The sequence below is a fragment of the Neovison vison genome, chromosome 6 (assembly GCF_020171115.1).
Source record: "Neovison vison isolate M4711 chromosome 6, ASM_NN_V1, whole genome shotgun sequence".
In the NCBI taxonomy this organism is placed as follows: Eukaryota; Metazoa; Chordata; class Mammalia; order Carnivora; family Mustelidae; genus Neogale; species Neogale vison.
Window position 1 is genome coordinate 129,731,425 of NC_058096.1, and position 15,781 is coordinate 129,747,205.

Sequence of the window (15,781 nt, forward strand, 5' to 3'; positions counted from 1 at the left end):
GACTAAAAAATAACATACATAACTTAATTTCAAAAACTTTATTGTTTTAAAATGGTAACCATCATCTGAGCTTTCAGCAAGTTGTAATCATTTTGCAGGTGGAGGGTCTTGCCTCACTTTTGGTGGCTGCTGACTGATCAGGATGGTGATTGCTGAAGGTTGGGGTGGCTCTTAAAATAAGACAACAAGAAAGTTTGTCACAGCAGTTGACTCACTGATAAACAATTTCTCTGTAGCACGTGATACTGTTTGATAGCATTTTGCCCACAGTAGAACTTATTTCACAATTGCAGTCTGTGCCCTCAAACCCTCCCGCTGCTCTATCGGCTCAGTTTAGTGGTATTCTCAGTCCCTGGTCATCACTTCAACAATCTCCACAGCATCTTCACCAGGAGTAGATGCCATCTTAAGAAACCCCTTTCTTTGCTCATCCATGAGAAGCAACTCCACATCTGTTCAAGTTTTTCGTGAGACTGCAGCAAGTCAGTCCTGTCTTCAGGCTTCATTTCTAGATCTCCTGCTATTTCTACCACATTGGCAGTTAACCTCCTCCACTGAAGTCTTGAATCCTTCAGAGTCATCCATGAGTGCTGGAATCAACTTCCAGCCTCTTGTTAATGTTTGTATTTTGACCTCTTCCCATGAATCATAAGTGTTCTTAATGACATCTAGAATGGTAATTCCTTTCCGGAAGGTTTCAATTTACTTTGCCCAGATCCATCAGAGGAATCACTATCTGTGGCAGCTAAAGCCTTACAGAATGTATTTCTTAAGTAACAAGACTTTAAAGTCAGAATTACAACTTGGTCCATGGGCTGCAGGATGGATGTTGTGTTAGCAGGCACAAAAACAACATTAATCTCATTGTACATCTCTATCAGAGCTCTTGGATGACTGGGTGCATTGTTAATCAGCAATAATATTTTGAAAGGAATCCTTTTTGCTGAGCAGTAGGTCTCAACATTTAATATTAGTATTAGTATTACAATATTTAGTAAACCATGTTGTAAATAGGTGTGTCATCCATATTTTATTGTTCCATTTATAGAGCACAGGCAGAGTAGATTTAGCATAATTCTTTAGGACCCTAGGATTTTGGAATGGTAAATGAGTACTGGCTTCAACTTAAAGTGACCATGTGCACTGGCCCCTAACGAGAGAGTCAGCCTATCTTTTGGAGCTTAGAAGTCAGGCACCGACTTCTCCTCTCTAGCTACGAAAGTTTTAGGGGCACCTGGGTGGCTCAGTTGATTAAGCATCTGCTTTCAGCTCAGGTCATGATCTCAGGGTCTTGGGATAGAGCCCCACATTGGGCTCTCTGTTCAGTGGGGAGCCTGCTTCTCCTTCTCCCTCTGCCCCTCCCCCTCACTCGTGCTCTCTCTCTCTCAAATCAATCAGCCAGTCAGTGGCTAGCTAGATGACCCTAGATGATATCTTTGCATAAGGCTGCTTCGTCTACCTTTAAAATCTGTTACTTAGCGCAGCTACCTTTGCAAGTTATCTTAGCTCAAGCTTCTGGATCTCTTGCTGCAGCTTCTACATCAGCACTGGCTGCTTCCCCTTGCACTTAAATGTATGGAGACGGCTGCTTCCCTTAAATCTCTGCTAACTTCAGACTTTTCTTCTGCAGCTTCCTTATCTCTTTTAGCCTTCATAGAATTGAAGAGAATTAGGGCTTATCTCCATATTTTACTTTGTCTTAAGGGAATGTTGTGGCTGGTCTCATCTTCTATTCAGAACACTAACATTTTCTCCGTATCACCAATAAGGTTGTTTCATTTTCTTATGGCCCATCTGTTCACTGGAGTAGCACTTCTAGTTTCCTTCAAGAACTTTTCCTTCGTTCATAACTTGGCTAACAGTGTGGTGCAAGAGGCTTACCTTTTAACCTGTTTCAGCTTTTGACATCCTCTCTAACTAAGCTGAATAATTTATAGCTTTTGATTTAAAGTGAGAGATGTGCAACTCTGCCTTAGAGGCAATGACTGCAGGTCATTAATTGGCCTGATTTCCATATTCTTGTATCTCAGGGGATAGGGAGGCCTGAGGAGAGGGAGAGATGGAAGAATGGCCAATTGCCATGGAGTAGTCAGAATACACACAACATTTATCAATTAAGTTCACTGTCTTATATGGGTGGGGTGCAGTTCATGGCATTCCAAAACAATTATCATAGTAACACCAAAGATCACTCATCACAAGAGTACCATAAAAAATGTAATAATGATACAAATTTTGAAATATGAGAATTATCAAAATGTGACACAAAGATATAAAGTGAGCAACCGTTATTGCAAAAATTGCCCCAGTAGACTTGCTCTACACAGAGTTCCCAGAGACCTGCAATTTGTGAAAAACCGTTTTCTGCAAAGTACAATAAAGCGAAACATGGTAAAATGAAGTGTGCTTGTAATAAGTTATAAAGATTCCTAGGTTCTGTTACTTTCTTCTGAAGAGTATTGAGTTTTATTTTAATAGGCAATTAAATTATGGACAGCTAATCTTTTTTGGGGGGATAAGGTGGCAGGGATTATCTGCCATGTTTAAATTTTGTTAAGATAGGTCACTTTTGGTTTTTCCCTCAGTCTTCTGGTGTGACCCTTAGTCCTGAGATGATAACCTTCCTCCCAAAGCCAGCCCTTGTGGTTTTCCCATGGAAAGCCTGAGGTGTTTACCAAGTCTTCTAACTTAAATGATTAGGAAGTTAACCTCAGGGGGAAAAATTGGTTAGATGTTGGATTGTACCTTGTTCTCTTTCCTTCCTTCAGAGATTGTAACTCTCCATTTTCTGTCAGCTTTTGATTAGTCTTCAGTGCTTAAAAATTATTTCTTGTATTTCTCCACAGTTTTGGAATAGTTATCTGTGGGAGGGTTAGTTTGATAGGAACTACACAGCCATTATTGGAAACTAAACATAGGAATACATTTTTGGGCCAAGCTGATGGTTCAGTCATTCCCAGGGACAATGCCTATGTTTTAGCAAGAATCTGTACAGCCATGGGAAGGTCTGCTGCGGCTCAGTGGCCTAACTTGCTAGGGACAGAGTGGTCCAATTAAGGAATCAGAAGTCTCTCTGATGTGGAAGAAGCATGAAAGTGGGACGAAAGTGGGGAGAGAGCTGAAGAGGGAGGAGGTTGGCCTCTTCCAGACTGTTTCCTCAGTACCATTCATGTGGTCAGGCTTTTGTGAGGAGCGACGGAGATAAAGTGTGTGGGTGTCCAATAATGGCATTTATGATTGTGGAGGCCACTGAGTTGAGCTTTGCTAAGGCTTGGCCCAAATGGCATAATTCTTGTCATGTCATCTGATGACTTCTCAGTCCTCCATGGAAGTAGATGTGGCTTATGCCCTCATGAAGTAGATTGAGGTTTTCATTGTTACACTGTCCTCAGAAATATCACTATGTCCATGCTGCTTACCTTTGAGGGATATGTTTCTCCATGGTTCTTTGCTCTATTGGATAGGCTGTTGTTAGTCTGTGTTAAAAGCAACCAAAATAATAGTAGCTAAAGCAAAACAGAAGTTCTGTTCACTCTCACCCAACAGTGTGGGTGTAAGCAGTCTAGAGCATTGAGGTGGCTCCCCTGGGTCAGGGACTCAGGCTTCTTCCATCTGGTTGCTCTGTCATCACTCCTATATCACCTTCATCTGGATGAGCCAGTGTGACTCACCACCATCTCTCTACCTGTCTTCATTCTAAGCCACAGGAAAGGGAAAGAGGGCAGCTGTGAGCATGTCACCACATTCCATCCCCCCATGAAGGACCCATCCCAGGAGATGCATACATCACCTTTACATCCCACTGACGAGACTTTAGCCACCTACCTGCAAAGAAAGCTGGGAAATATCACCTTTATTTGGGGCAGCCATTGACCCATCTACACATCTAGAATCCTATTACAGTGGAAAAGGAAACTGCATATGGAGGACAGCCAGCAGTCCCTGCCACCAGTCCTTGAGGTCATACACCCAGTTTTCTGCTCCCGGATCACTTTACTGAAGGAGCTTGGCACTCCCTGGGGAGTCCAGGGAGCACTGATGAAATGAGAGATTTCCACCTGGTCTGCACTTTTCTCCTTAAGGGAATGCAGAGATGAGGACTGTCGCACTTCATTCATTAGTGATTGTTACATGACTTAAGGAACAAGGCTGGGTCCACAAGCCACTTGTCAATTCCAGACTTGTTGCCCAGTGACTACACCACGTAGGAAAGGTGCGCCACGCTGGGGTAGAAAGAGCCCAAATGTTGCGAAGCTTTTGGTGCCAACCCTTCCAGCTCTGCCCCTGACTTGTAAAGTCACACAAGGTGTGTACCCTCTAACTTCCCTGATCTTTCATCTCCAGAGGGGTTGGATTACATTATGTCTAAGGTGCGTGCCTAGCACCCATGTTCTAGAATTGTGAGATGCCTCAACACTCCACAACTTCGCATTAAAGCAGGTTTCTGGGTGGATATAGCTCCTTTAACTCCTTTGTGGAATGAGTTGGAAGTCCCAAAGTGCATGTATGCTTGCAGACAACCTGGGACCTGTAGACGTGGATATTTCTATTTCCTCAGGCTTCCCTGGGTTGTGGTTTTTGTAATTGGAAGTCGCTGCACAATTTCCCATACAATTAAGTTTATTTTTAGTCTTTTATTTTTGTTTTAAAATACTCTAGTTCTACCTCTAGAACTATTATACTTTCATTGTAGAAGATGTGGAAAATAGAGGAAGTTAAAATGAGGGAAGCAAAAAAAAAAAAAAATTGCCCATAATGTCATTATTCACACTGGTGTTATTAAGGCTTTAGTGTATTCCCTTCATTTTAGTATCTAAGAAAATATGAAGAATACTTCTACTTTAGTTCGTCACATTGGGGTCACACTATACCTGATGTTTACAACCTTTTTTCACTTGATAACCTAATTCCTCAAATCCTTAAATATTTTTCAAGAACATGATTTTAAATGGCTGCTAAGAATTCTAATCCCATGGGTGTGCCACACTGTACTGAATCAGTGCCCTGGGCTCTCAGTCCATGTCTGAGTCTTCGCTACTAGGAACTGCATAGCAGTGTCATCTCCATTTCACACCAACAGCATCTGAGCTCCTATGATAGATGCTGTGGGACAGGTGAGCCCAGAGAGGTTGGGTGGCCTGCCCAAGGCTACACAGCAAGTGAGTGGTGGGTCCTGGCCATCTGGCCACAAGGCTGATGGCACCCTGCCCAGCTGCCTCTGCCCAAGGCCAGGAAAGAGCACAAAGTTGTGGCATAAGTGTGTTGGGGACAGTCGGCTCCTAATATGTTGGTTTGGGTAGGAAAGAGTGCACTTTCCCAGGAAGATGCTGCTCTAGGTGGGTTGTGATGGCCCTGAGGAAGGCCAGCTGCTCTCTGCTGCCCACACAGCCGCAAGCTGCCCTGATCCTCACTCTGTCCCTGCCTACTGGAGGCAGAGGTGAACCTGAGCCTGGGTGCCTGAATCTCAGGAGCCTCGAGGGGAGGCTGTGATTGTGGGAGGCAGGTGAGGCCAAGCAGGCTTGGGCTGGGAGACCGCCCAGCCCATTCTCCTTGAGGGCCCCACCTGAGCAGGGCAGGAGATACACCTGCCAGTGGCCTTGACTCTGAGGAAGCCTCCTCACCTGGCTCTTGTCGCCTTCTCAAAGCACTTTTGTCACTCCCCGAAAACCCGTCCTCCTCCTTACTTAACTCCAACCTGCTTCCTCTGAGAGACATGACTGGATTCACTGTTGAGTGTGGGGAGCAGGCAGGGACAGCAGAGCAGGACCTGCCTTAGGCTTGGCATGGGTGTCCCCTCTCTTGCTGGCTGTCACTGTCTGGATCACTGAGCTTTTGCCCCTTTGCCTGAGACCTTTCCATTTTAACCTTTCCTTGTTTTTCTCTAATAGGCAACCATTGGGATTGACTTCTTGTCAAAAACCATGTACTTGGAAGATCGTACGGTGAGTGCCTGACTTTAGAACCAGAAGCACAGGGAGGGCTCCTTTGGACTTAACCACCTGGAGCCTTTAGCTGGGCACCACCGAGAGGACCCATGCCTCCCACAGAGCTGGCAGTGCCCACATCACAGAGCCGGGGCCTTCCCCCAGCCCCACCCCACCATGAGGATTACCCTGACCCCCTGCTCTCCTTGTGACAGGTGCGGCTGCAGCTCTGGGACACAGCCGGCCAGGAGAGGTTTCGCAGCCTGATTCCCAGCTACATCCGGGATTCCACCGTGGCTGTGGTGGTGTACGACATCACAAGTGAGTTTGGGCCTCAGGTGCCAGAGGGAGGGTGGCTCACAGAGGCTCCAGGGTGTGTGTGTGTTTGTGCGCGCACGTACATGCACATATATATGCTGTGTATGCTTGTCTTCTCACTACAGGAAGACAGGTGCTTGCTGTAGGGGGTGAGCTGCCTTCGAACACCAGCATGGGTTCCAGCCTCACCCATTCTCCTGGGACAGGCATGGGTGTATGGGGTTGAGCTGGCACTGCCCAGAGCAGGGGGGCGGGGAGGGGTGCTGTGTGTAGAGGTGAGCAGAGATGAGGCTGGCCTGCTCCCACCCCTCTGTGCCCCCCTTTGGCCCTGATGGCCAGAAAGACCCTTATGGAGCGACTTGTGTGTATGCATGTGTCAGGATGGGGAAGACACTGGTCTCTGGGCCAGCCGTGACCCAGCAGCCATGGTTTTGTCAGGTGGCATGCCAGCTCCTCATAGGCTCTCCTGGGAGGGGAGGCCGAGCGGGTCTGGAGAGCCAAGGGTGGGCTGCGCTTCCCACACAGTGTAGCTTTTCTGGCTGGGACAGCTGTTCCTGAGAGGACTGCACAGCCTTGAGGAAGACTTATGGTGGGGGAGGGAGAGGCCTGGTGCGAAGCCTCAGCTGTGCGGACAGGTGTTAACAGAGCACACCTGGTTAGCCCTTGTGCTGTGCCTACACCTGTGCAGGGAGGACACCCTGGGTGCTGTCCACAGCACTGAAATCACATGGGGAAGCACGTGTACCCCACTGCTTTAAGCCCGCTGCTCCAGGCTCTGCCCATCTCCTCTCTCTATGCTTCCCTCTGACCACACACCCCCTCCACCTTGAGTACAGGTGGAAGCTGGGCCCTTCAGCCTGGGTTTGTGCAGCCTGATGTGAGCAGGAGGGAGAGCAGGCTGGGGGAAACTGAGGTTTCCTGGGACAGGCTTCCTCCCCCTTCTCAGGTGCATGGGCTGCTGAGTGGTGGGCATTGCCCTTGCGACCACTCCCCAAGGTCTGTCACATCTTCTGACTGAGTAGAGGACTGCCCTGAAATGGCCTTACCTCTCGTGGCTATTGTCTCTCCTGGGGCCACCTTCCCCCTCCTCTTACTTACAGATCGAGGGTTCTCTTCGGAACTTGCTTTTCCCAGTGCCACCCCCCTCAGTGGGAGACCACTGTATAGGGCCCTTCTCCCCCAGGAGCTGCTCTGGTTCCCCACCAACACACACACATGCACACCTGTTTCTGAGCTCAGCCAAGTCCAGTTGGCTTGGCTGCCAAGCACCATTTCTCACACTCCGCTCTGTCCCCCAAAGTCAGGTCTGATTCTCAGGTGGGCCCCTAAAACCACTAGTCCATGTAGCAAATCATGGGAGTGACCCTCTAACAGGGTGACCCCCACAACCTGGGATCGTTCAGCAACATGAGGGTCTTTCAGGTCCCTGGGGCAGCAGCTGCCCAGACACACATGCTCCCCCCGCCCCCCCACTCACCTCCCCACTGCTAGAAGGTCCGCACTCACTGTCTGGGTGTGAGGGTGCACAGCCTGCTCCCTCCTGCTCCTGGTCTCATGTTCCCTCCCACCTTTGCCCTCTACTGCTCAGGGTGACTCTCACTCTATTGTCTCCCCACTTTCCACCTCTAGATCTCAACTCCTTCCAGCAGACCTCTAAGTGGATCGATGACGTCAGGACAGAGAGGGGCAGCGATGTCATCATCATGCTGGTGGGCAACAAGACGGACCTGGCTGACAAGAGGTAGGTGTGCAGGGTGCTGGCGGGCCCAGCTTGCCCTCTAGTCCCCAACAGCTCCTCCTGGAGAAGGAGTTCTGGGATGCAGGAATGTTGAGTCTGTGCTTCTGACCTGTCCCCGTGCATCTGAGAAGGGTCCCCTAGGGACACTGGAGGCTTTGCGAGCGCCTGGCAGACCCTTGCCCATGGCAGTGGCTCCGCTCTGAAGCCCCACCTTCCATGGTCTGCAGGGGCACTGCTCTGCGAGAGGGCAGCACAGCGGCTCGGGGTCTGGGGCCCGGCCATGGCCATGGCACAGCTGCAGATGTCAGTCCTTCGGGCCCCCATTGGCTTCTGCTTCTGCTTTGTGTCTCTGTCCCCATGAAGTGCCCGTGCCTGTGAACGGGCAGAATTTCCTATCTGTCACTGAGTCTCCAGTGTGCAGACATGGCTGACTCAGGTGCCGCCTGCACCCGTTCGTTCACTCACATCAGGGGACGCAGCTTGGTCAGCTAAAGCAACAGGTTCTGGACCGCTGGCCTTCTGAAGTGTCCTCTGACCATCTACACGAATATCCGACTCCAAGCCTGATTCATTTGAGGTCTGTCCTTGAAGTAAGGGAAATGGGACTCACAGCCCAGTTCTACTGCTAAGTGTGTCTCCATACAACCTGCAGGCAGTCGCTTTTAACCTCACTGTCCTGTGGAGATGGGGACTGATGACACCACCCAAGGGGCGCTGGGTGGCTCGAAGAGCTTTCTAGACACAGATGCACACGACTGTTAGGATGGTTTACTGCCTGCTGCAGGGCCTGCTCCTGAGCTGAGAGGCACCGTGGAAGGCAAACCTGACAGGGCAGGGGCAGGCTGGTGTACTGCTGTGGCCCCGTCCGTGTCCTTCGTCTTGTACCCAAGACCACCTCATCTGGACCTTAGTCCTGGACCTAGGCCTCCTCATCTCATGCTGCTCCCTCTGCCTCTATCAGGGACTCATTTTTCCCTCTCCCCTTACTCACAGGCAGATAACCATCGAGGAGGGGGAGCAGCGCGCCAAAGAACTGAGTGTCATGTTCATTGAGACCAGCGCCAAGACCGGCTACAACGTGAAGCAGGTAAGACGCACCTGGTGCTAATCTGGCCCAGGGACCATGTGTGGCTTCTGGCCTGGTCCTTCATGGGCCCAGCTCCAGCTTGCCCTGAGGGACTAGTGCAGATTGGGGCAAGCAATCAGAGCACCCTGAACCCCATCTAATGGAAAACAAGGTAACCTCTAGCGTTGGGAAAGCACGAGAGAGGGCAAGAGCACTCACTCTGGGGGGTGGGGGATGTCTGGACCATGTCCTCGTTAGCCATCACACAGCAACCAGTCACGGGCGTTATAATGTGCCGGGCATCCAGCCACCAACTTCCAGGAGAGAGAAGCAGCATCTCTCTAGCATCTTACCTCACTTGGGATGGGGTATGGGAAATTCAGTCCCACCAGCGTTTGTGGGTTCATGCCTGGGGACTGGCAAGTGCTCAGAGCTGTGGAGGGCCAGGCAGGCTTAGAGAAAGGAGCCCACCCTGGTGCGAGGGGAGCTTACAGGGGGAGAAGCCTGGGGAATCACCACAGTCAGAGAAGCCGTGGAGGAGATTATGGCCAACCCTCGCAGCCAGGGGCTTCCCTAGGTCCGTGGACCCCCAGGGATGGGAGTCCACAGCTCAGGGGCCTTGCATTGGAGAGAACTGCCCCTCCATCTTCATGCGCCTCTGCGGCTCTTCAGCACCTCCTTCAGCCAGGAACGTGGGCAGCAGGATGCTGCTGGCTTGGGCACAGCACAGACCTCAACCGTTATCTTGTCCCCTTGCGAGGTTACGGGTCTCTTGGTGTTTACACGCATTGCTGCTCCAGTTCATGGGGGTGATTAGACCTGCTGCCAGAAGAATGCTGGTGCATAACCAGCTGGTGTCTTTAGAGATTTTTCAAGTGTCTTTCAGTTCTGAATGGGTTTCTCTATACTCCTGTGTCACTGACGTCACCCACTTAAGAGGAGACCGTAGGCTCAGCAGACTGCCAGGGAAGTCTCTGGTTCACAAGAGGTTAGGAGCCCCTGCCTTCAATGAAGGGGGGAGGGGCTGTTCCAGACCAGGGTAGCATGCAAGCAGAGGTGCTGCGGGAGGGGTGCTGTGGCCTGGGGAAGGGATTCTGAGTGCAGAGCCTGGCTTGGCGGGGTGTCTCTTCCGCCCAACCGGCCCCAGCAGCACCTGGGAGCACTACACAAGCTGCCCATCAGCTCTTGGCCTGGAGATAATGGCAGTTCACCCAACAGGGGCAGTGCCCATGGCACGGGGGAAGGTGGCAGAAGAGCAGAGAGACAGATGAGGGGCCCTCTAGTCCCCAGGCCTCAGTGCCTTCCTCCCCAGTTAGAGCGCCCTCAGTGTGGCTCTGCTCACTTCCATGCCCTTCCCAGTGCCACTGAGGTGTCTTTTGGAGCAGGAGCTACCTGTCCCTGGAGGCATGTCGGAGGCAGTGGGTTGCTGCTCTCTGTGGCCCTCTCTGTGGAAAGTCCTAGGACGTGGGGAAGCAGTGGGCAGCAGTCCATAAGGCAGGCAGCTTCTGCCCTAGTGGTCGGAGGTAGGGAGACGCCAATGCCTCCCTTTTCAGAATGCTTTGGAGCCCAGGTGATGGTCTAAGCACGAATTACATGTGGTTAGGTCAAACTCTCTGGTTCTGAGGAGTCCTCATGCAGTGTAGACTCCTGGATTCCAAGCCTGATCATAGCTGCTCTTGGAGCCCCACCTGTGACCCCAAGAGTTTCCTTCTAACTGGCAGGTTGGCCACTGGCAGAGGCTGTGACCATTTTGACAGACAGGCAGGACAGTGCCGCCTGGGGCAAGGCCATGAAGGAATTATCAGGCCTCTGCAGCCTGGCTCACTTCTTCCCACCCCACTTCAGAACAGCCTCTGCATCCTCCCCAGAGGGTCCCAAACCCTCCCAGGCCCACCAGTGACTTCCCCACCTAGATCCTCAACACCTTTGGCCCTGCCATTTAGCCTGGGTGCTCTGACAAAGCTGGGCTCTAGGGTGAGACCATGAACAAGACGCACTCTCCTTATAGAGCTCACTGAGTCCCCAGAGCTGGCTTTTATGGGGGGAGAAGTGAGAGTGGGAGTGTTCAGAATCTTCTGGTGCCTTATACTAGTGTTTTGTACTTGTCACCTCCTAGGTTCCATGTCTTCCCTGACAGCCTGCCTACCCCCTCCCCAGTGTGCATGCCTACATGCGTGCACGCACACACGCACACACACACCACACCGTTCTCCCTGTGCACTTACACAAACTCACACAGACACCGCACATTCACATGCACATTTCCACGTATACATCTCTACACACAACATACACATCACACTAATACCCATACCGAAACAAACCCACAGCATCACTAATTCACATGCTGTATGCTTATTCTCTTGGAAGTCTCTCTTTCCGACGTGATTGTGTGGCCCTGGCTCCCAGCACCCTGCTGTGGACTCCCTCCCTTGCTGAGGGACCCAGGACCCTCCTGAGCAGAGGGTCATTTGTCTCAAGGGCAGGTCCAAAGTTGGTTTCCCCCACCTGGTCCCCACACAGGCAGTGGGACAGAAACCTGCCTAAGGCTTGTCTCACAGGGCCTAGAGCATTTTCTGCACTGGGTTAGGTCCCTTACAGTCAGCATGACCCACACTCAGCCCCTAGTGACCCGTGAACCTGGTGACCTCAGCCATTGCCTGAGATGCCTGTCAGGGCCCAAACCTGTGACAAGCCCTAGGGGCAAGGGAGAGAGGAGTTTGGTGTAGCCCCTGTCCTCCAGGGCACAGTTAGTGGGACAGACAAGAGAACACGGCCCTGGGTCAGGATTAGAAGAGGTAAGATGGTGGAGACAGTGTGGGGCAGGAAGGATGGGGTCAGGGGCTCATCCTGCGTCTCCTCCCTCTCTAGCTCTTTCGACGTGTGGCATCAGCTCTGCCTGGAATGGAGAATGTCCAGGAGAAAAGCAAAGAAGGGAGTATCCTTTTCCTTTGATAAGTGAGTGAAAGATGTGCTAGAGAAGCCATTTATCCATTGACGTATTCACTTAGTACTTCAGAACAGTGAACGAGCCCTTGCCTGGTCTCCAGCCCATCCTTCTCTGCTGAGGGGTATGGTGTGGGCCCACCTCTGGACCAGGACAAGGCTGAACTCCAAGGGCTTTAAGACCTCATCCAGTTCCAACAGTCTAAGCTTCTATTTCCAAAACAATGGCGGGGCTGGGGGGTGGGGGCGGGGCTGTGGACCAGGTGGATGTGAATGTCTTTGCAGGGTGGGGAGTGAGAAATAGTAACTGCCCAGGTTCGCAGTGAGCATCACTTTGTATTCCATGGGTACCAATAGACTCTCCACTGCGTGGAAGGATTCTATACACCCAGAACATGGTTCAGCCTAGTCTGCATGAGACCATCTCCCCAGCAGAAACCCCCCCTCCCGTGTCCTGCCTACTTCCTCAGCCCGGCCCTGCACAGCCCTGGAACGCCCACTACCCTGTGGGACAGGGTCTGCACGCCACTCGCACAGCCCACCCCCAAACCTCAGACCAGACCCCGAAGCAGAAATGGAGGTTCAGAGAGGTAGTCCGATGGGCCCAGTGGAAGGAAGTAGGAAGGAAGGCAGTTTATCCTCTGCCATGTTGCCAAAAAAATGTTCATGTATATATACATGAGGTAAAAATGTTATGTAGGTGTAGGGAAAATAAAAATAGGGAAAGTCAGAGAAAGTCATATTCAAAATATATGTCTTGGCCAGAGAGTAGCAAGGAGAGAAAAAGGGGTCTTTAGGAGAAGTGTGGCTCTTTATAGTACATAGGCCTGAAACAGGGGCCACGCAGACATCCCTAGGATGGCCACAGCAGGTCCCACGGCAGCACTTCCTACACTTCCACCCTGTCGGCTGCCCTGGGGTTTCCTTCAGCAAGCCCGCTGCCCCGTCAGCCTGCTGAGGCCACGGGGGCTATCTGGCTCTGCATTTTGAAGCCATTCTTTGGGTGGTTCTGGTGGGTGCTCCTCCCACCCACAGTCTCAGGGCACCAGTGGGAAGGGCTGGAGGCCTTTCCTGGGGCTGTGCCTTCCCCCAACAGCATTCTCAGAGTCTAAGTGACACTCTGACTAGAGCTCGAAGGGTTAGTGTGTCTGCGACTGGCTAGGCCAAGGCCCACCTCGCCCTGGGCTGAGATGTGGGATTCATACCTGACCAGCAGGCTGTCCACTTCAGTGCACTTGAGGATGGAAGGGGTTGCTGACAAGGCTGAGGCACTGGTTACCAAGAAGGTTCTGAGGAAGGGCCCGTGGTGCTGGTGTTTGCGCAGTCATCCCACAGCCCAAGACCAGCTTTGCTTCAGGTGGATGAGGGGAGGGCTTGTGGGAAGAAGAGGGGTGGGGGCTGGTGACACTGCGTCCTTCCTCCCCAGGCCCAGCGAAGACAGGAGTCCTTAGGTATTTTGTGGAAGGACGAGGATCTGCACAGGGCAGCTGAGGGGTGCCCAGGGACAGGAGCCAGGTGGCAGCTTCGGCAGCTGAGGGGTGCCCAGGGACAGGAGCCAGGTGGCAGCTTCTCGTCAGTCATCTTCCTTAGCACAGCCTCCCGCAGTGATTGACATCAAGCTGGACAAACCCCAGGAGCCCCCAGCCAGTGAGGGCGGCTGCTCCTGCTAATGCAGCCTGACCTGCCGGCTTCCTTTGACACTACTCGCTTGTTGTGTTGCTTCCTATTGGTTAGCTTCCTAAGGGGGGTGGGAGATGAGCTTATCAAGATGGGAGGATTTTTCTTTTCTCTCTGTCTCTAGGAGTAGGGTGGGGTGGGGAGGGAGGCTGGGCATCAGGGATCACGTCACTCTTAACAGCTGTTACTTAAACAACTATTTTTTGGTTTGGTTGTAATATATTGTACTTTATTAAGATTGCCAAAAACTGTTAAAATTTAAAAAAAAAATTTAAATCATGTGTATACAACTTTTTGCCAGATAAAAATGTAGTCATTCTTATTTAAAAGATGTGCTTTTTGTTTTTGTATATTTGTAAACTTACAGAGAACCTTTTCCACACACCTCCTCCTTCCTGCCCTCTTTGAATGGTCATCACCTCTGCCCTCCTTCCACCCTAGCCCGATAAATTACAATTAATGGGGCAACTTAATTAGGCTCCAGTCCCAAGCCCCACCCACCAAACAGGCCCTACCTGGTTAAATCAAACACTGAACAAAATAGCCTCTGAAGAGGCAACTTTTAACTCTGTCCTCCTTCCGTGGCCAGAGTGGGACATCAGCCATGGCCCTGAGCTGAAATTAAGGCCTTGTGGATGGCAGGGAGCCCAGCCAGAGGCCTCACTGGAATTACTCCTGCCTCCCCGCCTCCCCTCCCTGACAAGCCTTGAAGGCATGGAGGGCACTTGCCTTGCATCCTGTGCCCTCTGTGGCCCACTCAGTGACTGGCAGAGCAAAAGGTCATCGGAAGGAAGGATGGGGTGCTGGTGGCAACTGTGGGCTTGTACAGGTCTATCTGTGGTTCATAGCCTTGGGGCACCATGTGTGGTTCTGAAAATGTTCTAACCAACCTTCCCAGTAGTCAGCACCCGTGTCTGGGTTGAGTCTAAGGAAATAGCAAAGAGAAATTCAGTGTGTATTGCTCTGAAGCCCTCGGCCTTGCACGCCAGTGAAGCTTGAGCCTGAATCGCATGGTGTGTGTCTGTGACTGGGGAAGGGGGTGTTGATTCCGGTACCACAACCTTGAAGATGCATGTTCAGATTCTCGGTTGCTAATACTATTGAGCACTGTTCTGGAAAAGCTGACTTGCCCCACTGGCATCGAGCAGTTGTAGTCATTGTGCACGTACCTGAGGATATTGCAGCCGCGCTCTGGCTGCCTGGGGGTGCTGCTGATGTGGGGTTTCCAGAAGGCTGCCCAGAGAGCTATCCTTGCCATTTCGACTCATTTCTGAGAAGGGCTTAGTCCTGAGGGCCTATAAAATCTCTGAAGAGAATTCTAAGGGAATGCAACCCATTTGGTCAGCATTCCAAATAGATCCAGATTTACTGAACCTGACCCTGCGTAGAGCCAGGCCATAGGCACCAACTCTGGCCGAAACCCATAAACCCTGCCCACCCAAGCTGGCATGGCCTCTGCCTCCAGGCTGCTGTTGGGCATTTCCTAGGTGAGCTAAACGACCATCTGGGAGTGGGAGGGGGGGAATTCCTCCACAAAACAGGACTCTAACAAGTTATTGCAGTGAATTTTGGAACTTCTCAGAAACTAATCCAAAATGGCAGCCAATAAGTGGACAGGACTCACTGGTATTTGTCCAGTGGGCCTGTCACACACTCTCAGCTTAAGGAGATTGTGTATGTCGGAGCTGATCTTTAGAGAGGAATTTATCTTCAGGTGAAGAAGAGAAGTAGGATTCTCACTGAGCTCCTCTTCCAGAAGGCAAAGACTGATGTATGAACGTAATTCCAGTGTCATGTGTTTAGTTTTTATATGTGTGTACATAATTATATATAGAGATAGACTTGTGTATACACCTTCCACACACATTCTCACAGAGATACATGTGCTCAGTGTATATTCTTGTTTTTCCTGCTCTCAAGTTGGAACTTGCATTGTGATAAGTTTTGGAAATTCAAAAGTACTGCAACGTGTTGAAATAAGAAATACTTAATATTGTCAAAAAACTTGTGATTGTCTTGCCATCAATAAACTAATGCATAGATGTGTTCAACTACAGGCAAAAATAGCCATGGGAATATGTGCACCATTTCTCTCTATACTTATATGCATAG

General features: G+C 50.9%; 1 protein-coding gene across 1 annotated transcript in view; it reads left to right on the forward strand.

Moving 5' to 3' along the window:
* RAB6B (RAB6B, member RAS oncogene family) overlaps window positions 1-15,733 on the forward strand; it is a 55,584-nt gene extending 39,851 nt beyond the window's left edge. The window contains exons 3-8 of the mRNA XM_044252334.1: window positions 5,889-5,942; window positions 6,140-6,245; window positions 7,872-7,983; window positions 8,974-9,067; window positions 11,918-11,984; window positions 13,598-15,733. Of these exons, the coding sequence (XP_044108269.1) occupies window positions 5,889-5,942; window positions 6,140-6,245; window positions 7,872-7,983; window positions 8,974-9,067; window positions 11,918-11,984; window positions 13,598-13,662 (498 nt within the window). The 3' untranslated portion in view covers window positions 13,663-15,733. The remainder of the gene's footprint in view (window positions 1-5,888; window positions 5,943-6,139; window positions 6,246-7,871; window positions 7,984-8,973; window positions 9,068-11,917; window positions 11,985-13,597) is intronic.
* The last annotated feature ends 48 nt before the right edge of the window (window positions 15,734-15,781 follow it).